Source organism: Mastigoproctus giganteus, chromosome 5 (genome assembly GCF_048544385.1).
Source record: "Mastigoproctus giganteus isolate SK-2022 chromosome 5, ASM4854438v1, whole genome shotgun sequence".
Lineage (NCBI taxonomy): Eukaryota > Metazoa > Arthropoda > Arachnida > Uropygi > Thelyphonidae > Mastigoproctus > Mastigoproctus giganteus.
In genome coordinates, this window is record NC_143579.1 from 215,975,685 (window position 1) to 216,002,469 (window position 26,785).

The window sequence follows — 26,785 nt, forward strand, 5'->3', positions numbered from 1 at the left end:
GAATGAAGATGAAAATTTCACTGTTGTAAATGATTACAGAAGAGACCATAAATTAAAATTACAAGGAAGAGGTTTAGATGGGATTGTAAAAAGTTTTCTTTTAGCCAGTGAGTTGTTAATTACTGCAATAAGTTAACACCGTGGGTAGTAAAAATGTACAGCATGGGGCAATCCAAAGGTGAGCTGGATAGGTATGTAATATTGTTATTTTGGTTGGTTCAGCAAAAGTCTGACGCTTCCTTGCACCACATGGCCAATATCAATACTAAGACTTTCTCAAAACAAATGATCACAGCATTTAGTAGTACACATTTGTGAGATAGCATTCTAATTTATGAACTATTGAAAAAAATAAATACTGTTCCTGGGTTACTAATGAGCAATTATAATGTGCAATGTTATGCATGTTACCTTTGGGTTATCTTAAGATTTACAAACTAGAACATCCAATGTCAGAAATCTCATTAGGCTCATTTTAAATATAATTGTTTAAGAATTTATTTCACAACCTGTAATTTTTACAATTTTTTACCCTAAATTCAGTAGGATATAAATATATTCTACAATAGATTATTAAAACATACTTGAATAAAACATTTAATGTTAATTTTATTTTCTCTTCAAAAATAAGCAAGGCTAACCCCCCCCCCACCAACAAGAGCATTGTAATATGTTGTCAACATGTGAAAGTACAATTATATTTTATATAACTGTATTGTTATGTGTTTACTCTAGTAAAAGCTATTAACATAGACCCAACTAGATTTTCACAAAAATTTCACTTAAGTGTTAGAAAAACATTTCACAAAATATTACATTTACCTGACCCTTATATATAATTGAACATTAGACACATGCACAGTGCAGTCTACATGCCAGTTTATTGAGAAGAGATAAAGATTTAAACAAGATAAAGAAATCAAGATTTAAATTATACAAATTATTTCTTGGTAAATTAATATATGGTCCATCCATCCTGTGTGTGTTTCCAGAATGCATAAGACTCTCCCCCCCCAAATTTCTGGGGTACCATTGTCTTGCAAGGTCTTCAGGAATCTCTGAATTAATTATATAAAGGCTGTAAAGAATTTGGCATTAAAATTAATTACACAAAAACAAAAGTTATGAAAGTCTGGAGAGGAAAAAAAATTTAGAATGCAGACCTGAGAGAGAGAGTTTGTTTAGTTTTTATTGGCGCATTAGCAACTAAGGCTATAATGCACCAAGGCCAACCTGAGAGAGAGAGAGAGAGAGAGAGAGAGAGAGAGAGAGAGAGAGAGAGAGAGAGAGAGAGAGAAAGGAAGAAGTCAGTAATTTTTATATCTATGAATTGTCTCTAATGAAGATAGCAAGCTATACATGGAAATAAGCAACAGAATAAGTAAAGTAAAAAGTGTAGGAAGCGAATGAATCAAAATGATTCAAAGAAAAAGAAATAGCTGAAATTCAAAATCAGTTTTTTAAACAAGTGTGTGTTTTTAACAAAACAGTTTTTTAGGCAATTAAAATGTGCTAAAGGCTCTTAGCTATGGAGCTAAGAGCTGAAATAAGAAGTTGACCAAAAATTAGAACAATTTGCATCTTCAGAAATAAGAATTTTAAGAAAAATAAATGGAACACATTAAGCAGTGGATAAAACCTTTTATAAATTAGGAAATAAAAAACTTGAAGTAACAAATATCCAATAAAAGGTAAGTGAAGCAAACTTATAATGGCAATGTTACTCATTTTAAAGAATTTGCATTTTGAAACCAAGTGAAGAATTGTACTTGCTGGGAGAAAGGTGCAGCTTTTATTTGTATTGCTGATTTTATCACATTGAAATTTTATAACATTACTTTTAACATCAAGTTACCTCCAGTCTCTTGGACAGGTGACTGATGTGAGAGCTGGGAATTAGCTTGTCCTCCACTGTGTTCGGTGCTAGGAGATGTTGAAGAAGCACCTGTTGGAACATATCGAGAGCCACCTAAAAATAGCATTAGAAGATGGGCAAAATCAATAAGCTTTAAACTCTATAACTTATTAATAAAGCAGGATATGTTCTTTTGCTACATTACACTTAGAAACCAACGTTCGTAAAAAAATATATAAATAAATAAATATTCAATCCCAGAGTGGCATTGAGTTACCTCAATATTATACTAATTTCACTTAAGCTTTCACTAATTTCACTCCTGCTCTCCCATGCAGTGCTCAAGTCAGTTGGTCTTGAAAGTGGACTGCTCGATTTTTCATAAAGCAAAATATGGGAACTGATGATACAATACATACAATTTACATCAGTATATTATAATATACTGATGTTGCTGCTGTTTATATAGCAGCTAAGGTTATATTACTCTGTGTGTATTATGTCTGTTAGGATTATGTTTTTTTATTGGTGCATTGGTGTCTAACACTATTATGCACCAAGAATTATGTCTGTACAAGTGTGTTCAAGGACTGAAAAATATGGAATAACTTATTGGGAGGAATCATACAGGCAACCCTCATATAACACTGTACTTTTACAACACAGTTTTGCTCCAACACGATTGGTAAATTGTGGCAATTCTTGCACAACACAGTACTTATATAACACGGTTTGAGAATTGTGAGAAATCTTGCATAACAGTATTTTTGAGCTTTTGTGCTGGGAAAACCCCGCTATTATGTTAGATGTAATTTTCGATGTTTCCATTCCTTTTCAAGAATCCCTGCTCTTGACTTGCTAGTCGTTATCGCCTTCGTGATATTTTTCTAAAGCACATTTCTGTAGATCACTACCATAAAACAATAATTTATTTTTTGAAAATAAAAACAATTTGCAGTTTCTGGTTTACTGGTCTTTTCTGTTAGTGTAATCAATTATAAACGGGTAGAAAACTCTGATCTTATTGCATTTGCTACAGTACTGATAGCTGGAATTCTGTGGGATTTTACGTTATTATGGTGAAATGTGTTTTCCCTTCCATGAAATATTCAATCATATAAAAAACAAATTTTCAGAAACTCATTACTCCATATCTCACTTGTGTGTATCGTGTTTGTTGCAACTTGTGCATGCCGTGTTCTTTGTTATATCACTTTTAGTTTTAAATTTTACAAAAAAAAAAAAAAAAAAAAAAAAGTCAGTGAACAGAAATATCAATTAGTTAGTATGTACATATTATAGTATGTATTAATTAAGCTATGTACGTAAGCATAAATTTTTTCTTTTGCTAACTGGAAAATATTCTTCCGATTTTCATGTATCATTTAACTTTGTTAATTAGTAAGGTAATAAAGTTAAATTTGTACTTTATATCTTTAAAGCAGGGGTTCACTGTATTTTGTTGGGAGATCCCCGAGTTCTGTGCTATTGAACTTGTGCTTGTTTGAGACCATAAAAAATTGTGACTTCGAAGCATGCAGGTCGTGACTTTTAAAGAGAGCAGAAAGTACATGATATCTAGATGCTGCAGAAGAGATTGTGCTTAGCAGCAATGAAGAGGAAGAAAATTAAATGAATGCTTGTTTGTTTGTTTGTTACTTGGTTTTTAGGAGCATTAGCAACTAAGGCCATATTGCTCCGGGGATATGCGGTGGTCATTCACTGACCTTTCCACATCCTCCGTATTTGGTGGTCACGGGCTAAAATCGGGCCAAAATGCACTATTCCCGATGTGTCCCAATTAACCGGAATCGACTGTACAGTAATACCCCGACTTACGCTACCCCGACTTACGCGAACTCGGAGTTACGCGGTTCTTGATTTTTTCGTTTGGCAACGCTGCCGCCCACTATCTTCAAGGTCGTTTTTCATATGTTATCGATATACGGTGCAACGGCGTAGAATGAGAGCAAAAGTTGAACAAAATTCAACTTTGCTGCTTTTATGTTTTTTTATATCAGTGAAGGGGAAACACATTTCACCATAATAACGTAAAAACCAACACAATTCCAGCTATCGGTATAATCGCAAATGCAATTAGATCGAGTTTACTACCAGTTTATAACAGATTTCACTAGCAGAAACGCAACTGGATTTTTATTGTTTTATGGGAGTAACCCCTAGAAATGTGTGGTGTTAATAGTGTATCTCTGCCTTTATGGTGTTGTTTATTCAGTTGCTGCACACGTGCGCAGCTTTGTTTATGTGTATCAAGCGTGCCTCCTCGTTTTGTAATTGCGCTTTATTCCCTAAAAATGAATAAAATACTTAATTAAAAGGTGTGAAAAGGAAGCGTCCTGGTGAAGACACTGCAGATTCAGAGAGAAAAAGAAAAGCAATTATCGATAAACAGAGGCGGACTGGGTCAAAAATTCTTACCCGGGAAAATTTATAGTGGCCTCATACTATGGTTTATGGCCAAAGTCACACTGGCCCACCGGGGTTTCCCTGGTAAGGCTTATGGCCAGTCCGCCTCTGTCGATAGAGAAAAAATATGAAATTGTGAAACGCTTTGAGCGAAATGAAAGACCATGTGATATTGCACGTGCTACAGACCTAAATGAAGCAATGGCGAAAAGCACATGACAATTGCAAACTTGACAGGTTGAAAATTGAAAAGGGCTCAATTGTAAAGGGCTTAAAAATTTTAGAAAACATAGACTCCAACGAAGAACGCGTTATAGCTACAAAGCAAGGAATAAAAAAATTATTAGCTTGCTACGAAGAAATTCTGCGTGAAAAAAAGAAGGCGCGTCAGACGAATTTGTTAGATTTTTATGAAGCCATCGACATCGAAATAACTTTTTAACGTAAGTCATTTGTTTTTTTAATACATATTTTGTATTAAACTGTATAAAGAACTGCAATTTTATTAATATTTTTCTTCTAAACTAGTGTTTTTGTTAGTCCCTGGTCCCAATTAAGCAAAATTTATACGTATTTATATGCAAAGTTGTACCCCGACTTACGCGAATTCGACTTACGCGATTTTCGTCGGACCCACCTATCGCGTAACTTCGGGGTATTACTGTATTTCTAATGTGCTTGTGCCAAGAGAGATTAGAAGTCAGGGTAATCCCCAAAAGAGATATATCATTTTGCCTAGAAATCGGAGTGTCACCAAAGATAAGCATAGGAGCAGAAGAATCCTTTTTGCGAAATACTTTTTTGAGTTTTAGAAGGATTGAAATCAACTAAGTTGTCTTTGCCCCACTGGAGATCAGCATTTAAGGAATTGGTAGTGGATATTCGAGAAGTTGAAGCTGATTGAGCAGGACAAGGTTTCTCAAAATGGAAAGTGGAATGCAATGTGCTATCATTGGCAAAACTATGGATAGGATTTCCAGTTAATGGAAGAAGGTCATTAATATACAAGAGGAAAAGAGTGGGGGAAAGAACTGAACTTTGGGAACCACCAGCATTAGTGGAGAAGTCAGAAGACAGAGAGCCTTCTACTATCACTCTCAGTGAGTGATCAGAGAGAAAACTGGATAATCAATTACAAAAAACAGTTGGCAAACCATAAGATGGAAACTTGTTTAGAAGACCTTTATGCCAAACACGATCGAAAGTCTTTGAGATGTCAAGAGCAACTGCTTGTGTTTCACCAAACTTTTCCATTGGATTTGTCCATAAATGGGTAACACAAGCCAGAATATCACCAGTGGATCGACACTGACGGAATCCATACTGTGATTGTTGATCAGAAGGAAGGAAGGTTTCTAGGTAGTTTAAGAGTTGACGGTTAAATGATTTCTCCATTACTTTAGAAAGAGTAGAAGTAATTGCAATGGGACGATAATTGGATGGGAGGGATTTGTCACCCTTTTTTAGAAACTGGCTGGATATGAGCAAATTTCCAAGCAGAAGGATAAACACCTCTGGAATAAGAAAGTGAAAAAAGGTGACAAAGAACAGGAGTAAGTTCAGGAGCACAGGTTTTGAGAACAAGAGGAGAAATACTGTCATGACCTGGCGTTTTCTGAGCATCAAGATTCGTCAAAATCCTTCTGACATCCTTTTGACAGAAGACCACAGGAGGCATTGAATGGAGCGTGGTGGGAATGTTGGGAGGTGTTTTACCAAGATCATTAATACATGAGTTGGAATAAAAATGGGATGCTAGAAGGTCAGCTTTATCCTTGACTGAAGTGACAACAGAACCATCTGGTTTTGACAGAGGTAGGAGCAGAGATAGGCTAAAGTTGCGGCCAATAGCTTTGGCAAGAGGCCAGAATGCTCGGCTACCATTAGGGCAAGAAGCAAGTTTTCTACTCTTAGCCTGTTCAAAATCTAGTTTGGACTGATTAATAACTGCCTTACAATTTTTGCAAGCTTTGGAGTAGGCAGAAAATGAAACTGAAGAATTGGAAACAAGGCAATTGCAATATACAATATTCTTCTCTTGAACAGCCTTAGAACATTTATTGGAAAACCAAGGTTTAGATTAAGGACGAGATTTTAAAGTGGAGTGTGGGATAAAGGATTCTATTCCTACAAGAATAATTTCACTGACACGATCTGAGCAAACGTTGACATCAGAAGTTTTGAAACAGTAATCCAAACAAGGAAAAGAAATCTCGCAGGTCATCACATTTTGCATTCTTGTAATGGCAAACAACATGAGGTTGGGAATAGCCATGAGTCAGAGGCTCCATTGAAGAAGAGACAATCACCAAGTTGTGATCTGAGGTGCCTAAAGGACCACTCGCTTCGCTGTGTACTTAGAAGGGTTGTTTATGAGAAAAAGATCAAGCGTGTTGGCTGAATGGTTAGGATTGTCCGGTATTCTTGTAAGTAAATGAACAATCTGTGGAAGGTCATTAGTAATTGCAAAAGCCTCAGCATCTAGACCAGCTGGAGTTGTGAACATTAAAATCACCAAGGAAAATTGCTTCACTGTTAGGAAAGTTGGATTGGGGAAAGTCAAGTAGCAAATAGAGGAAGTTAAAGAGCTCCAAGTGATTAGTGGAGTTGGGAGAACAGTAGACAACAAATGAATTTTAACACAATGAGGTAGAGAGATTTTAAACCAGAGAAGATCAAAAAGAGGAGATTCCAAATTACCAAGTCGTTAAAAGGGAATATCTGAATGGACATATGCATAAGTACCACCTTTGAGGAGAAAGGAATCATACAGCGAATAATTTGGGCAACTGAGTTGACCAGTAGTTGAATCAACCAATAACTGAAATTCTGTCAGAAAAAGTACATGGGATTTGGCAGACTGCAAGAGGAAATGGACATCGTTGAGATTAGTATTGGGACCACGTATATTTGTGAAATGAACTAGGAAGTGTTTGGGAGGTTTAGATCTTTTCGCAGATATTAGTTTGACAATTCATGGTGTATTCAATAGTAAGAAAAAGTGGGTGGGACATGCTATATGAACTATATGAAGTAATGAAATTTTTGGATATGGCATACACATGGAAAGAATATACCCAGATCCTTGACATAACGTGGCCTAGACAATGTCCCTCGCCCACACACACACACACTACTCGGATCCCCTCCAGTCACTATCTGGCAGAGTAGAGGTAGCAAGATTATAAACTAGCTGATCCAGAAGCCTCCTAAAGAGTTACCAATAGGTTTGGTCCGGTGTACTGACTAGCATTCCTCCATGTGGTGTGGACCACATGGAGGAATGCCACCTCGACCCCTGCTTATGTTGGTTCACACCTGGGTGGTCACCCACAGTGCGCTTGTGCATGGGGGTTATACTCAAGATTACTAACAGTCCCACCATCGTGAAGGTGCAAGCAGAGGATCTGGCTGTCACAGACTGACCGGACTTCACCGAAATTGGGTCCACTTGACTTAAATGTCACCCGAATATCAATTCCATCTGCGTTTTAAACTCGCAGGTAGCAAGTACAGCTTGTCTGGCATATCTGAGAGAATGTCTGTGACAACCTCAAGGACCAAAGAAGGAGTGTTATTCGCCCGAACAGGGACATGAACTCTGGACTCTTAGGTTAAAAGCCTAATGCTCTACCATCTGAGTTATCTGGGCAAAATTACATATTTGATGGAAAAACTGTATACTTGCAAACCAAAGGTACCCCTATGGGTAGCTAGCTAACCTACACCAGTCTAAGACTTCCCTACCCTCAGACAAAGATTTACAGATATATAGATGACTTGTTAGTAATCAACTACCCTACATTTCTACGGAACTTTGCTGACATTTATCCTCCAGAACTTACTATGGAGAAAACTAATAACAATGACTATTCAGCTAATTACTTAGACTTGGACTTAATATCAACAGTCCACATACTGCCTCTTGCAACTATGCCATTGTCTGTAAAGCCTTTTATTTCCAAATATTAAATGCAGAACTAAATTCCAGTGCCCACAAGTTCATTACCAATAACAGTACTATAATCACTAAGAAATTAATTGCTTTCAGCAAAAAATTAAAAATTAGCATTGATAATTACAAATTTCCTTATATTTACTTCATACCTAAGTTCCACAAAAACCTCACAGGTTTCAGAATCATCGCTTCTTGAAAATACAGTTATGCTCACAAGCCAGGCAAAACTTTAGAACTGTTACTTAAACCTATTATGGACATCATACCTGACAGCAGAATAATTATTAATAATACACGCATTATAAATTATCTAAATAATGGCAATATCACTCACGTTCAAACATTTGACTTTAATAGTCTATTTACTAGCATAGATCTAACCAACTTAAAATCAGTCTTGAATGAATTTTACAAGAACTATTATAAATTGTAATTCCGTGCATTGGAGCAATCTCGTAAATCTCTGCATTTCCAATAATTACATATTTGACGGCAAAACTGTATACAGGTAACCCTCGCATAACACGGTTGTTTGGTTCCTACAAAATCTTGTGTAATGCGAAACCGTGTTATAAGGGACTAAGAACCAGTACAAAAAGGAGGGTTACATTTCAAAAACTAACAAAAACACACTTTTTTTTTTTTTTTTTTTTTATAACTATTAGAAACTTAATTTTTATAGTAGTAGTAACTTAAATAGTGATAACTGAACAAACATCTTACCTTACATTACAAACTGTGATACTTATATGTTAGGATAATGTATGTTCATTTAATTTTCTTTCTCTTGATCGCTGCTAAGCACAATTTCTTCTGCAGCATCTAGATTTTGTATACCTTCTGCTCTCCTTAAAATTCACGAACTGCACGCTTCGAAGTCAGAATTTTTTTAAGGCCCCAAACAAGCATAAGTTCAATAGCACAGAATCTAACCTAGGGATCTCCCAACAAAATACAATGGAGCTCCGCTTTAAACGATACGTGAAAATTGGAAGAATATTTTCCAGTTAGCAAAATAAAAATAAATTTACACTTATGTAATATGTACTGTATTAATACATACTGTATTAATATGTACATATTAATTGATATTTCTGTTCACTGACCTTTTTTTTTGTTGCAAAATTTAAAACAGTGAAAATGATAAGCAATTAATAACAGAGAACACGGCACGCACAAGTTGCAACAAACACGATACACACAAGTGAGATATGGAGTAATGAGTTTCTGAAAATTTATTTATGTTTTTTATATGATTAAATATTTCATGGAGGGGGAAACACATTTCACCATAATAACGTGAAATCCCACAAAATTCCAGCTATCGGGCACTATAGCAAATGCAAGATCAGTTTACTACCTGTTTATAATTGATTACACTAACAGAAAACACCAATAAACCAAAACTGCAAATTGTTTTTATTGTTTTATGGTAGTGACCTACAGAAATGTGCTTTAGAAAAATATCATGAAGGTGATAATGACCAGCGAGTCAACAGAAGGGATTCACAAAAAGGAATGTAAACGTTGAAAATTACATCTAACATAATAGCAGGGTTTTCCCAGCACAAAAGCTCAAAAATAATGTGTTATGTGAGATTTCCCAGAATTCTCAAACTGCGTTGTAGAAGTACCATGTTATACGGGGTTACCTGTACTTGCAAACCAAAGGGTAACCCCCACTAGCTTTGTCATAGCTGGCCTATACTGGTCTGAGACTTCCCTACCCTCAGACAAAGATTTACAGATATATATAGATGACTTTTTAGTGATCAACTACCCTACATTTCTACAGGACTTTGCTGGCATTTATCCTCCAGAACTTACCCTAGAGAAAACTAATAACAATGACTATTCAGCCAATTACTTAGACTTGGACATTAATATCAACAGCCCACTTACTGCAATTAGCATATACAGTGGATTCCGGTTATTTGGGCCACCGGTTAATTGGGGCAGCCATTTATTTGGGGCAAATTTTAAAAAACAGAAACTAATGGAGAAAACAGCCAGGGTTTACCTCGCTTAATTGGGACAGCATGCCGTTTAATTGGGGCAGGAGACCACAGCACTGGAGATTACCCTACGATTGTCTCCGACGGTACCATGTGGTTCGGTCGAAATTCTGGAGGTCACAACCATAAAGCCCAATAAACAGTCACCTGTTTATTGGGCTTTTCTGTTAGTGAAATCTATCATAAACGGACAGTAAATTCGATCTTACTGAATTTGCGATAATCCGACAGCTGGAATTCTGTGGGTTATTATGGTGGAATGTGTTTACACTTCAATGAAATCTTCAATCATATAAAAAAATTAATTTTCAGATCTTCTCTTCATTCCTATTTTTAAAGCTTTGTAACTCGTTACTCCGTTCTCACTTGCACGTATCGTGTTACTTTCAATTTGTGTGTGCCGTGTTCTTTGTTATTGATTGCTTATCTTTTTACTGTTTTAAATTTTTAACCCCCACCCACAAATGTCAGTGAACAGAAATGTCACCTAGTTAGTATGTATATATTACAGTACGTATTAATTATTCCAATTATCACATATATTCTTCCGATTTTCATGTATCATTTCATTTTTTAATTGGTAAGGTAATAAAGAGTAAATTTGTGCTTAATATATCTTTGTTTTTATAGCCTGTGTATAATATTCCTCCTATTTTCACTAATTAGAATTCAATTCACAAACGTGATCACAATGACCGCCGCTTACTACACATCGTATAGCGAACAGTACTTTACTATGGTGAGTTCGTCGTAATGTGATTTGATTGTACAGTGAATCAATTGTAAAGGGGGGGTACATTGAATTTTTAACTATTTATGTGAAACTTCGGATAATTGGGGCAGCCGCTTAATCGGGCCAAAATGCACTAGTCCCAATGTGTCCAAAATAAGCAGAATGGACTGTATAATAAAAGAGATGCTTTTAATTTTAATGTAGTCAGCTTCACCCATTGGCACTCCAATATTTCAAAAAAAGTGCATTTTTTTGCATCAGAATTCATCAATGCATCAGAATTGCCACCATATGTTAAAATCCTAATGCTCTACCATCTGAGCTATCTGGGCAAAATAATAAACTCTTTTTAGATAAAATCAAATTACTCCATAACAAACTACTTGGTAACAGTTTCCCTTCCACCTTCCTTTACCATCATTTTAGGAAAGCACTGTATATCGTGAAATATAAAAAACTTATTGACAGCCATATTGATATTAACAACATAATTGCTGGTTTATATCTTTTTACATTCAGACATGTGCATATTGTGTAGTCAATATCACCTAGCCTCTTTATTGTCTCATGGTGTGGAAAGCTTGTGCCCACAGATTGGCTAACCATGGGAGTATTATATTTCATTAGCTGTTTTGTCATCTTTATTTTCCTTTCTGACATTGTTTAGTCTTATATTTGTAAAAACAATACCATTATTGACTTAAACATACAAAGCATATGTCCAGGGACCTACTATTGGTATGGGTTATGCAACCCTGGGCTGCCCGAGCACTGCTATATTCCCCTTCTTCCAATTACTTTTGCTGTTCTTAAACACTGCATCTTATATCTCGTGTGCGATTAAGCTGGCTGAAAGCAATATTCTCCTATCGCTCCTTTTTTCTTCTACAACAAAGTTTAATGTCTTTTCTACGCTACTTTGTTAGTTATTGTTTTCTCCCCCTGCTGGTCCATTTGCTTCATTTGTTTAATTGCCGACTTCCCCATCACGCTGGTAAGGTTTACTTTGACCTATTTACCTTCTTCCCTCCCCCCATAAATGGGATTACTTTAACGATTATAAATTTGCTGGAAACTATCGGCTAACTTCTTTGGTCTCCGATACAGCCTTGTTCTTCCATCAGCCCATTTCACCGTTTGCTGCCAGGCTTGACAGCAAGCTGTCATATTCTGACTATATCCTTTCATCTTTATATTAAAATTCAAGCTTTAATTATTTAATATTTAATAATTTATTTTGGAATTATATTTGTTTGGTTTTTTTATTCCTTTTCTTTTTAGTCTCTGTCAAGTTGGCTATGATATATATGTCTGCTACATATATATCATAACAGAAACAGAGGCCTTGCTTTTTGCTGTATTTCCTTTGGTTTTGGCTGCTGGCCCTTGATGATGTAGTTAAAATCTTAGGATCTATAGCATTAAGTATATTTGTATATTTTCATTTATTTTATTTAATTTTTTGTAAACTGATTTTATTTTTCAGGCACTTTTTAATAATTTTCTCCATAGCAACTACACCTGATAGGTCAGCACCCTTACTCATACACTTATCTAATATATTTGTCTATATTTAATTATGGTTGCTGTTTTTTTTTTTTTTTTTGTTAGATTTTTTTTTTATTAGATATTCCCATTTTTCACTACAACTTATCATTATTATTAATTATATAATATATATATGTTACGGTAAATTTGATTAATTCGGTGACTATGAACAATTACCGGTTAATATGTATAATCGCCAATAATATTGGAGAATTTAATAAATATATAGCAATTTATTAAATATACCGGTCATTTTACATATTCTCCAGTGCTCGCTGGTGTATTTGATAAATAGGACAGAGAAATCATATGAATGAAATTACTTTAAAGGGAAGTGCTTCTGAGCACTGTCGAGCCGACTAGCTGCTTCTAAAACCTATAATATACCGCTATTTAGTTAGTGCAGCGCTGCTGGGCTGAACGAGAACGACCACTGTGTCTACATTTCTACCGTTTAGTGCAACATACAACAACACATCAGCATTTAGTTAGTGCAGCATTGTTGGGCTGAACTAGAACGACCACTGAGTCTGCATTCTTACCGTTTAATAAAATGTTATACTTATAGATAAAGTTAAACGTATTTAGTTTATGTCCATAGGTAAGTTTTCTTTGAAAAACAATTAGAAATTAACATGTAATGAAAATTTTTGTAGTTTGCCAAAGTGTAACGGTTATGGATACCATTGAAAGAATGAAAGAAAGTTTTACCGCAAATTTAACGAAAGTAATAGAAACAAAATGCGGTAACAAAGGTTTTATAACGAAAGAAAAATATATACAGCTGATAAATGACATTTTTGCACTAAAATTGAAAACCACAGGGAAAACTCCAGGAGATTACCAAAGACTTAAGCGCTATGATATAATTAAAGTAGGTGATTGTAATAAATTGATTTACCCTGTTCAAGAAAATAACCAAAGCATAAAATATTATGTCTGCACTGAGGAAATTTTTGATACAATACATAATATTCATATAGCTATTGGCCATGGGGGAAGAAATTGGATGATGAACAAAATTCAAAAAAGTATAAAAATATAACCGCTGAGTTTGTAATGGTAAATTTAAACTTATGTGAGCTTTGTCAGAAGAAAAGTAAAGTTCCTAAAAATGGCTTGGTGGTTAAGCCAATGGTGTTTAACAAAATGAACAGTAGGTGTCAGGTAGACCTGATTGATATGCAAAGTCAGCAAGACAAGGGATACAAATTTATTCTTGTATATCAAGACCACCTAACAAAATTTGTACAATTGCGTCCCTGAAAAAGCAAACGTGCTGAAGAAGTTGCTTATGTTTTATTGGATATATTTACTATTTTTGGAGCTCCTTCTATCCTTCAAAGCGATAACGGTCGCGAAATCGCAAATAAAGTTATTGAAGAATTTTGTTCTTCTTGGGAAGAACTCAAAATCGTACAGGGTAAACCTCGTTACAGCCAAAGTCAAGGTTCTGTTGAATGTGCAAACCAGGACATAGAGAATATATTGAGTACATGGCTAGAAACTAATGAAACACGCAACTGGATTGAAGGATTACGATTTGTTCAATTAATGAAAAATAGAGCATATCACCAAGGAATTAAATGCAGTCCTTATGAAGCTATGTTTGGTTCTCCCATTAAAATTGGCCTCAAAACCTCATGGCTTCCCAAAGAAGTTGTTGTTAATTTAAAAGAAGAGGAAGAACTAGAAAGCATAATGAAGCAATTTAAAAATGATCATATGATAGAGAAGGAATCAAATATTTATGATTCTGGAGAGATTGCAGGAGACACTAGCATAAAGAGTATTGAAATTGAAAATGACAATATAATGGAGAACGTTGAAGAGAATATGGAGAACGTTGAGGAGAATATGGAGAACGATGAGGAGAATAACAAGGACTTGGATAATATTGTTGCGAATAGGAAAGCACAAATATATAGAAAACGTAAAATAGTAAAAGAAAATCTTAAAATACAAGCTAAAAAAATTATAAATGTGTCTAACAAAAAGTTTCCTACTGGAAAAGTAGGTGATACGGTACGTATAAGAATTCCTGATGTTGACAGAGCCGGAAGCAACCCAAGAAATTGCTTGGCAGTTATTATGGATATTGACAATAGTGGACTATATAAATTGGGTACAAAGAAAGGGAAATTGGCCAACGTTTATACCAGAAATGAGTTTTCTATATACCATGAAAAATTTATAAGTGGTGTCGCGGAAGTTCCAGACTCAGAATTATCTTTGCGGGAGTGTGTTAAGACGTTTTCCATATTTGGTGGTCAAGGTTACAAAATATGTAATCGTAAAGGAAAATGCAACAGTAATAAATGTAGTTGTAGAAATAGTAACAAACTGTGCAATTCAAAATGTAATCATAGTTTATCTTGCAATAATAAAAAACATTAAACTTTGATTTTTTTTTGGTATTCTGTTGGCATCTAATTTCAATTAATCAATATTACCAGTAAGCATTGGAGATTATTCATAATATCCGGTATGTTTGATAAATTAAGCATATTCTCCAATATTATTGGGAATTATACATAATAGCCGGTAATTATGTATACTTTCCGATTTATCACATTGCCAGTAACATATAATATATATCATAAATGCTAGCATGCCTCAAAGTGCATTATTTAGCACAAATACACATTTAATTATTATATACACATAATACTAATGCTCTTATTATGAAATAATCTGTTTTTCTTTTTTCTTCTCTTAAACATTACCTGTAAAAGGATCAACTGCTGCTACAACAGGAGTCTGCTTTGGAACTGTATTTTTACTATTGGTGATAATGAAATTGGCTATCTGGTCCAGGAACAGTTGGCTGAGGTTATGTTTATAAATGAACTTTTGTGCAGCCATCCATGGATCTTCTGAAACATTGTAAGGTAACTTTAATGGCTTGCCATCTTCAATATCTACTGTGAAAACGTAGTCATATTCCTAAAACAAAGATATAAAATTTATGTATTAAGGCTCATAAAATCCAGAACTTCAGTTATATTGTACATAAATAAGATACTTAACTAAAATATAATTCACTTGAACAACTGTAATAAGTATCCACATTTAAGTTTGGACCTTCACTAACAGTATGCCAGAGACACAGGATAATTGTTATGTATCCTACATCTGTAACAGGATATGTAACAATTTCTAATGAAAACACTGTTAAACATTAACAAATGATAATAAGCAAACCTTATTTAACTAATCCACACTTCATATATATAACTTTCAAATATGCAAATCTTTGGATAGAGTAATTATTACTTTAGAAATACAATAATTTCTCTATCCAAAAACAAACCTCATACAGCAATAAAAATGTAGCAAATACATGTACAGTCTAGTTTAATGAAAGATCTGGTCTACGAATGCACAAAATATGTGAACATGCACATGTGTGTTGTCACAGATTAAATTTTACAAAACAATCACACACGCACAGACAGAGACAGACAGACACCATTAAACCCAGTGATTTTCCCCCTTTATTCAGATTCTCTGATACATGTAGACAACAGAATACCAATCATTTATTACTTTCTACATTAAGCAATATATACAGTATAATAAATATTCTATACTCCTTTTCTTTACAGTTCCTTATATCAAGTCATCAGGACTGCCAAAACTAGTTTACAAAGTTTTGGACAGTGTAAAAAAAAAATTAATGGAAACACATTGTATGAAAAGGTACATACAATGTGTTTCTAGAAGGAAGACAAGCTCTCAATAATATAGTTCTAGAAAAAACAGACTGCCAGATTAGAATGCTCCAACTATTATTAGAAGAACAACCTTCTCCAAATATCAGAAGCACTGAACTGTTTTTGTTCAAGCAAAATCTCATGTAGATCATCAGATATTAGAAGAATAAAGTATATATACCCTTTTTCTTCAATTTTCACATCTAAGTGTCAGGATGGTCACCCATAATGAGATAATCACACTTGCTAGCCCATCCAATCCCTAAGGAGATTGTGTCATACACCCACTCATTTAACCTGTAATATACACCCACTCATTTAACCTGTAACATACCCCACCTCCTTTTTTGTCATCTTCCCCTTACAAGTCATTTCAAGCCACACTGATTAAACACATGCATTACCTTGATCTGACTCTAGGAATATTCTACCTTTAGGCAGCTTTTGATCAGAAGCATCACTCTCCCACCCTCTATCCTTCCTGAACATATAGCATTCACCAAAATGAAATTCTCCATCTTTAACTCTCTAGAACCATGTTTCAGTAAGCTCAACTACATTAGTCAACTTGATCAAAAGCTCAAATTCATTTAATGTATTTAAAATACTCCCGGAATTACTGTATGTACAAATTAAATTTTTTACTTTATTGCTTTTGACAACCTTGATATATCCCTTATACTTACTTAAAAGTTTTTCCCACCTGGTCTTAAGATTTCTGGCAGATTTTGCTTCCATTACAGTTTACCTTTCAGTGTTCAGGATAATTAAAGGTTATACACATAAAATCTTTTAGAGAGGGTTGCAAGTATAAGTTGGTTCCATACCAGTGAGAGAGTTTCCCTGGATCTTTAATGCTTTCTCAATGGCATCAGCAAAAATCCCCGCACCTCCTTTGTTTAAGTGAATACCATCTGATAGACAGATGGTATATATAAAGAATACCATCTTTATATATACCATCTGTCTATCAACCTTAGTTGATAGTCAGAATTTATTTCTCAGAATGGCTAGCTAAGGCTAGCCATTCTGAGAAATATTTCCCTACATGCCTTGCAGAGTTCCCCTCAAGACTAGAATTAATCCATAAAATCCTTCCTGTCATGCCTGGGCATGGCAAGATCATTTTATCCTATCTTGTGACACTTTTTTTTTTTTTAACATGACTTTATATTTCATAAACAATTCATCAGTTCCTTTAAGCCTTTAAATTATTAGCCCCAACATATTACAATGCACCCACTAGTACCATTACTAGCTGATAAACTGTCACATCATCAATTTTTGAACTCTGTAGATGTACTGCAGTTCTACACCATTTGTCTTTCTTACAGAATATGTTCCCTATCTCCCTATTAAGTCCTCAATTAAGGCTACCTTCTGCAGAACTAAAGCATTCTGTACTAGTTGATTCATTCCTGGGGTGGATTCAAAAGTAGATTGCCTAACACAGCATCAGACACTCAGATCTCTGTCAAGCCCCCAGGCTGAATTTACTCCAGGGGATCAACTTGTCTCCCCAAAGACTCAATCATGCCTAACAGTATGTCAAGTTTTGAATTCAGTTTGTCAAACTCCCAACATCTTTCAAAAAAGAAATAACTGTCATCGGATAAAAGCTTAGCATGCATATGACAAGTTCAAGCAAAAAAGATGTAACACGCAGGAGAATCACCTCTGGAAATTCTGCTATCAGTCACATAATTTGCATGTTATGAGAAACTTTTCTAGGTGAATCCATCTTCTCTTTTAAATGAAATTTAAAATATCTAACTAGAAATTCAGAAGGGCACTAGTTACAGAGTGTGTGTGTGTTATTGTTTAGTAAACTAAAGTTCTACAAGAGATTTTTTATTTGCAACCAAAATTACCAATAAAGGCTCCATGAATATTAAGCTAAATTTTTAAATACTTAGTTAAATACAAAAATAAGTTAACCTGTGTAATATTATAATATTATTTACAGTGCTGCTTGTATACCTTTACAATTCATATGTAAAAATTAAATGTCATAATATATAATCAATTACATAACTTTAGTATATAGATAACGAGTATTCCTAGTGTTAGTGGCTTCAACATCCCACCAATTATCAACTGCCTCTCACATACAATATAACACATTAGATATAAGCATCTGTCATTGCTTCAGTAATCTTGTTCTTTGATATATTCATATTTCTTGGTAAAGGATGGATGAGATACTTTTTTGACAAATAACAATAAAAAGAATTCCACTGGAGTCAAGTATGATGAATGAGGATCTTAGTAATTGGATGGTAATCACCTTAACCAATTCAGTAACGCATGAACTGATTGTTCACAGTCTTGCATGCCCATGTGCCAGTACAGAGATATATTGTCTTGCTGAAAAATCAACTTCCATATGGATTTTTATCTTCAATTGACAAGGTCAAGAAATTCGTATTCACCAAGGTATAAAATTTCAGTGTCACTGCTTTCTAAGAAAAAGAATAGGTGATAAATTTTTGTGTTACTCACAGTATAAAACATATGACTTTCAACTGTCATAAATGGTTTTTACATACTTGGGGAATCCTTACATTGCATTTACTTCCCAAAATATGTGAAATGTGCATTAATCACTGAGGGTAAACATCCAAGGTGGGGGGGGGGGTGTCTCCATCATTGACTGTTTAAGGTAATACTACCATTTTGTTTTGTGTTGCTGGAGCTACTAAAGGTGAGAGGTACTAAAACTGACAAAAAAGAAATATATCCACAGATTAATTACACATTTTTACGATTATAAGTGATTTACATACTGTAACAGGCAAAGCTACTTTTTTCTCACCATGTATAACAGGTCATGCTGCTGATGAATACTAGAAAGACAACAAGCCAATGAGTTTCAATGGACAGATTGAAAATAAATATACAGTCAAACTTGATTATAATGAGCAACAAGGGACCAACAAAATTTCCTCATTATAACCATTACTCACTATATCAGTGATGAGTTAAATCTGCCTCCTATTTTTTTTTTAAATTTTCAATAATATGATAAAAAGATACAGGCTGGCCTCGATTAATGCAATTAATTCATTCTGCGAGTGCATTGCGCAAAACGGAAACGTGTTAATCGAATATAATAATCAATAGGAAGAATTATAATTGGTCCTTGACCTTCTGGAATGTCTATAAAGAATTTTAAAAATACCTTTTAAATAACTTTTTAACTGTATACAACGTAAAATATAATGAAAATAATTATGGAATTAAATGTTTATTGCATAAAACAGCAGTTCCCAAACTGTGCGCCACGGAATATTTTAAATTTTCGAGGGAAACAGCGATACTCGACATCTGTCGGACACCACGCGAACTACTAGCTTGAGGTAGTTCACAGTTTCAACATTTCTTATTAAGTTGTTTGGACCTAACTACTAAACGGAACTGTTAGGTATTTCTTTTGGTCTGGGTGCACCGTGAAAAAATTACTGAGACACTAAGGGCACTGTGAACCTCTGACATAAAATACACAGTGAAGAAATGACTGTTGCAGAAATATTTGAACAGTGTTGACTTTCTTTTTTCATCAATCGATTTCCGATAGCTGACAACAATCTTCTCTGGGCCCTAGCGAAATAAATATTGCAGTGAACCTCAAACCTTTTGTTCGAGGTTCTCTGTGATACGAAAGATTTCATCTAGTTCTTTTACCATTATCTCCTTTTTCATAAACATTTTCATAAACTCCAGGGTTCACATCTGGTGAGTATGGGCTTGGCACACCCAGGGTCCTGAGCTGGATATCATCATTCTTCTCTTTCTTGGCGATTTCCTTCTACTTCTGACTCTCTCTCTCTCTCTCTCTCTCTCTCTCTCTCTCTCTCTCTCAGGGTAACTCGGAAATTTTTTTAGCTGGTGCAGCATAAGCCTCAGGCTTGCTTGCACTGTGTGGCTAGTAATAATAATAATCTGGCTCATTTAAAAATTTGAATTTTTAAATGCAAGTCTGCATTGACTTTATTAGCGGGAGACAAACAAGTAAACACTTCTTCCGACGGTTGATGGAACACACCGAGGCAGGCAGCAGGCAAATGTTTGTTTACTGCCCGTCTGACACACGGTAAGCTTAACGAACGATTCAAATCTTTTTCAACTATCGCATAAAAAAAAAAGAAAAAGATCGCGTTAACTGGAAATTTGCATAGCGTAAAATGAAAAGTTGTATAATTTTTTCAAATAGCAGTAACTGAAACATGCGTTATGCGAGGCCTGGCTGTAGATTCAAAAAACAAAAAAAAATATTTGACAGAAACAAATAATATAAGTATATACCTACATATTTGTATTAATGTTTGTATAAACTACAATACACTTAATATTAAACACAACTTATTTCTCCATAATTAAAAACAATACTAATAATAAACATGATTTCAATTAGTCTCTTTATTTATGAATCTTAAAATTGATGTTTGTTTTAAAGATTTCACTTTGATATTTCTCAAGTTCCCCGGTCAAGATTCAGTTAAGGGTAACCCTTCCAGACTGTGTACCGACTGCCAGCGATATGGCAGTGATTGACAAGTAGTGACTCCGCCCACCACTTCCCCCCCCCAATCAGTTCCTGTCATATTTGCACATATGAGCACCGTCAAGCAAGCCTTTGATTTTTTTCCACCAACGCATTTTCCCCCTTTGAATTTAAAAGCATTGTCAGGTGTCAAATTACAAAAAAGTCCATTCATTTGCCATTATTGGATCTGCAGATCAAGATTCTCCGCTAATTTTTGCATAAACGATGTTATGTAGGTTTTTAAATACGAGCCAGCCAACCGCTGTTACGTACAAAATCGTCACGTCCAAATTGTTTAGCAAATTTTCCTGCTTGAGCCTTCAAGATTGGACCGTCTATTGAAAATCCAGCACTTCTTTGTGTAGTGAACCATTGAAGTAATGCTTCATCACCGTTTGTAACCTTGCACTTTTTAAAATTTTTTTTCTTCCCAGTTATGTTCTTTTCCAGTGCTGATATGTAAACATGTTTATTCTTCCACAATGTCAATACTGTTGAAGAGGACAAAGAAAACTATTTACACACTTCAACATTTTTTGCACCATGTTCTAACTCACAAATAATTTCGACTTTTTCGCAAATCAAGAGAGACTCTCTTTTGTTAGTAGACATGTTTCCGAAGGAAGGGTTCATTTCTAACTGATTTTACTTTAAAATGACAGTAAAGTGATCTGCATACAAAGTTCTCAGAAGTCCCGAAATAAATTTATGGTTCAGTGAATACAAGACAATCTGAAAATAGTAATGCGACAAGCGGAATGCCAATGCACTACTGTATAGCCCCCCATCCCCGAAAGGACAAGGTCATAAACTGGCTGCTAATCCGATGCAGGTGGTCATAAAAGCTATGTTGCCCTTTTCATTTTTGTCTATTTCAAGAATTGGGTTTTTCAACTACCCGGGCAATTAAGAATGTTTGCACAGTTACCAAAATTTGTATATGGTATATCCATGTAGTACGCTCGTTATAACAGTGAGCGATTGTATGGGAACACGTGTAAATTAAAATCATTATGGCTTTTTGTCATTACAGCCGTGATCTCGTTGTTTCCGTGCTCGTTATAGCCAAGTTAGACTGTATTTCAATTAAAAGCAAAACCTTAATCATACCTCTCCTTCATGAAGCGTTTTCCCTGAAGTTTCTTGAGTGCTGCCACTGGCACCAACTACATCTCCAATCTTGATCCATCGTTTGTCTGCTACACTCCACTGATGAACTGAAACATGGTCTCCATCTCTTATAAGTTTATTTTGTCCATCACGTTTGCCTGCATAAAAATGTTGCATTTAATCAGTTTGCATTTGAAACAGAATGGGCTGTGTATACATACTTATGCACAAGAAATAAACAAGATAAGTTGAAAAAGTCCCAATAACAAATTTATTATTGATTATGTATGTATGTAAAAGAAGAATGCCTGTTTGTGATCTCATCTAGTTCCATTATTTAGTAGTTGTCGGATGCAATAATTTATGGTTCACTGTTTATGCATTCAGTCATTATGCAGTGTTTAGTGTAGTATATTTGATGTGCGAGTTGGAGTAGCAGACTCAAGATGTTAGTAGTTCCCAGAAACAGAAAAACATTAAAGAAGGTGCTAACTGATCAGCTAAATGATCAGCTGTTGTTGGTTGTTTATTTGGAGCATTAGCAACTAAGGCCATATTGCTCCGGGATATGCGGTGGTCATTCGCTGACCTTTCCGCATCCTCCCTATTTGGTGGTGATGGGGTCGAACCCCGGTCTAATCAAGAAGCGTGTGCTACGCACTGCTGCTCCTTCCCACCTGGCTACGGAGGCGCCCTCTAAATGATCAGCACATGATGACAAGTAGATGAGCTAAGTGCAGAGTATGTGTACAACATAAAACATTAAATAATGAATGCAACTTAGTAAATGAGCATTTTGGCTGTCTTTTAATATCTGTTACAAGATACAGGTGACCCATGATGATGATGTGTTTGTTTGTTATTTGGGTTTTAGGAGCATTAGCAACTAAGGCCATATTGCTCCGGGGATATGCTGTGGTCATTCCCTGACCTTTCGCATCCTCCGTATTTGGCGGGGCACAGGCTCGAACTCCGGTCTAGTCAAGAAGCGTGTGCTACGCACTGCTGCTCCTGCCCACCTGGCTAAGGAGGTGCCAATGATGATGATAGTGTGTGTGTGTTTGTGTGAGAGAGAGATTTGAACATAAATATTTATGAATATACTGTATCAAACAACTTGCACCACCAATAGGAGAGATTTTTTTCAGGAATGTGGGGTTTACAATTGCAAATCCCATATTCCCAAAAAGAATCATCACAAGAGATGAAGTTTTGGCAAGACAAATTAAAGGATGCAGTCTTATTGTAGGTCTTCTGTAGTGTAAAACACAGGTTCTGAAACTTTTTTTTATCCGCAACCCCTTTTCATAAGCTGAAGTTATTAGTGACCACAGATACTTTTCTGCGGAGTCATCGCCCATATTTTAAGAATGGCTGGTGTATAATAATTTCAATAGTTCTATAATAAATTTAATTTAACCATGTTTATCAATGTTTGCTGCGACTGCCAGAATCTTTTTTGTGACCCCTCTGGGGGTTATAACCCACTTTAAGAACCCCTGGTGTAAATGAAAATTACATTACATGCACTAAAAATTCATCACTGAAGGCAGAAGTGCTAATAAAATATTAAATCTTATGATTTTTAGTGTCTGCATCCAATGAAAGTGAAGAGAATTTTCAACTAACAAGAATATTAAAAAAAGAATTTTGGGCTGGTTTCTTACTTAATGCACTAACTCAACAGGTTGTCACAGTGAAGAAATATCTGACAGATATTCAGATAACTGTATTATTACATCCACCTTATTTTCTTACTCAAGCTCAATTAATCTTGAATCAGTTGTGCGGGGTCGATTCAACCCCACCAATATTTAAGCAATTCGTGATTCGTCTACTCCATCCACACAGCTGAAACTCCTAATAGCTGTTTTTGAAAATGTATTTGTTGAATTCTCTGCAGAAAATTCCAGCAATGTCTATTAATTATTGCACAATTAGGAAAAATTCATTATTTAAAACTAATTATATGCACATGTTGATCGACATATGTTGTGTTCAGTTGTTGATAATGTGCTCTCTTTACTGCAATGCACTTTCTTCCAATTGGTAACACACTCTTTGGCTTCATGAAATTAATGCATCATCTGGAATGAAAAAACTGTTGATTTATGTACTTCATTTCATTTCACACAGTGAACACTCCTGTTACTGGCAGATTGACTGATTTGATTCTAATCAAACCATTCACTGAAGTGTGCAGTTTTCAAATTTGTATTTTCTCACTAAGAGATATAAAAGGAGTTTTAATTTTCAAAAATAAATTTAAAAAATGTTTTTAATATAGAACATGGATTTTTCACAGTTGTGTTCAGAAAAGATTGAAAATATAGGCAGAATCAAAAAAAATTAACAATTTTGAACTATTTTTTTTCTGATTTTTCAAATTTTAATGCACATAACTCAGGGTAGAGATTGAAACCCTAATAATGAACCCTAGATTCCAGTACCAACATTGTGAACCTAACTATGTGTGAAACTAAATTAATCTATCTTCCAACTTTAGCCCATCAGCAGGTATCTAGGGATTTTTCAGTATTTTTCAATTTCCTTTATACATAGCAGCTAGAGAAATTTTAGTGTCTACTGACATGCTTAAGGAATTTCTGAATGATTTTAAACAGATGGTTATAAGGGGTAAAAAATAATAATAAGAAGAAAAAAAAACACCAACAAAAAAAATACCTGGTTCTAAGAGGACCTCTTTACCGGGAAGTTCTTCAATTTTAAGATCTCCAATTTCTCCTGATGGCACACTTGTTTTTGCTACTTCACACTCAAATGCTTTTAGTTCATCATCTGACGCATAAAACTCCTTATGCCAAGTAAAAATTCGTGCTACACCATCACTACAAAAATAAAATGAATGCATTTCAAAAATTATGTATTTCATTAAGAAATTAAATTAATAAATAATAATTAATCATTGCATTTAACTTGAAATACTGATGTGACATTCTTTACCTATTATACGTAAGATGATATCTCTTATTAATTATTATTATTGTGCTATTTATTTTGATAATAAATGTCTCACTGTAACTACTGTTATGTAACACCATGTACATTACTCATTTATGTATTGAAATTTACCATTGTTACCTTAATTTAATGTGCTTAAGTGTGGGTTTGATGTTTATCTTGTTCAAATCCTTTGAATTGTGCAGGGCCTACAAGTTACTGATCAGGACCATTCTTTGTACTAATTTTCCAGATAATAAACAGATACTAATGAAGTGGTTCTCAAAGTGGGTGCCACAGCACCCTAAGGTGCCACTTACTCTTTATAGGGGTGCCGCGATGTCAAATTTAGCACTGGCTTACATTGTGGTTGTCACTACAAAAGGTCGGTGAATTTCATGCAACTGTGTAAATTGGAAGTTGTCATGAAATAATTGCTGACTGCAACGCAGTGTTTATGTACATATACGGAACAGCTGAGCCGAGCCATCCGTCGCATACACTATATTTGAAACAGCACCACCTTACAAAATATTCTGCCAGCGTCCATTGCACCCGGTGCTGGGGTGCCAAGCATTTTTCATAATGGATTTAGAGTGCCTTCATATTAAAAAGTTTGAGAACCACTGCATTAACAGTAAGGAACCAGAAATACAATACAGAATTACTGTAATATGCCCATTTCTCAGAATCAGTTTACATTCTAATTCTATTCATAAACTTTTATTAATTCCTGTATATTAAGTCAGCACTGGTTTGAACCAATCCCAGTTTTAATTTTTTAAAATTTTATTTAAATCCCATTATATAAGGCTACTGTTAAACCACACCTGAAATACTTATGTTCAAGTATGGAGACCGCACATAAAGAAAGACATGGTGTTTCTTGAAGGGGTCCAAAGACGTGTAAATTGCCTGGTGAGATCGACAAAAGGGCGTCCATATGAGGAAAGACTTCGAATATGTGGGTTGCAGAGCTTGAAAACTAGGCACCTTAGAGGAGACTTGATTGAGATGTTTAAGGCTCTGAGATGAATGAATAAGGATGAAATTTTCACAGTTATAAATGATTCTAGAAGGACTTTTATTTTAGCCTACCTACATGGGTGGTGGAGTTATCTACATGGGTGGTGGAGGCTGACAGTTTGGGGAAATTCAAAGGTCAGCTGGATAATTACCTAAGGGAGGAGGGAAATGCATAGGTTGTTCATTACCTTTTCTCTTATTAATTATTATTATTATTTTTGATTTTCTTCTTATTATTATTTTTTTTTAAATTTTATTCTTATTATTTTATTTATTTTTTGTTATTTTATTTTATTAATTTTTTTTTTGGCTGGTGCAGCATAAGCTTGCTTGTACCATGTGGCCATTACTAATACAAATACTAATACTATTGCAGTGAATAAACACAAGTGACAAGCACAAAAAGGACAGGAAAACACAAGTTTTAAAATCAACTCTAATATTAAGAAAATTAAAAGTGCTGGCTTTTCAGAAAACTTTATTTAGATTTGATAAACTTTCAGCAAGTCCGTCCATACAGTTATTTTTCACAGTTTATACAGATACAGCTATAATTTAATATTTTATCCCCACACACCAAAGGTTTGGTAGCAGTTTTGTGATATCACTGCCACCTGTCATGATTTCTTTGTAATTTCTGCTGAAATCCCTGATACAACAAAATCCCTGTTGTCTTTGCAACATTACAACCCGTTAATATCCCTGTTATTCTCTAATGATGTTGATGTTTTCTAGCAGTATACTAGAAACAATTAAGCTAGAAATTGGTATATATGGTTTAAAGAACATTCAAAGAGGCTTTTTCCTCCTTCTATGTCGAGCCAGTTCCTTGGATCTGGACCTGTCATGCATTTACATGAAATCAAAAGGAATGTCCGTAGACCACTTTC

The 26,785-nt window shown here is 34.8% G+C and overlaps 1 protein-coding gene across 1 annotated transcript in view; it reads right to left on the reverse strand.

The window, feature by feature from the left end:
• Positions 1-26,785, reverse strand: part of Plap (phospholipase A2 activator protein) — a 121,014-nt gene that overhangs the window by 18,103 nt on the left and 76,126 nt on the right. The window contains exons 5-8 of the mRNA XM_090373709.1: positions 24,594-24,757; positions 21,909-22,066; positions 15,263-15,482; positions 1,856-1,969 (exon numbers count right to left, since the gene is read on the reverse strand). Of these exons, the coding sequence (XP_090229835.1) occupies positions 1,856-1,969; positions 15,263-15,482; positions 21,909-22,066; positions 24,594-24,757 (656 nt within the window). The remainder of the gene's footprint in view (positions 1-1,855; positions 1,970-15,262; positions 15,483-21,908; positions 22,067-24,593; positions 24,758-26,785) is intronic.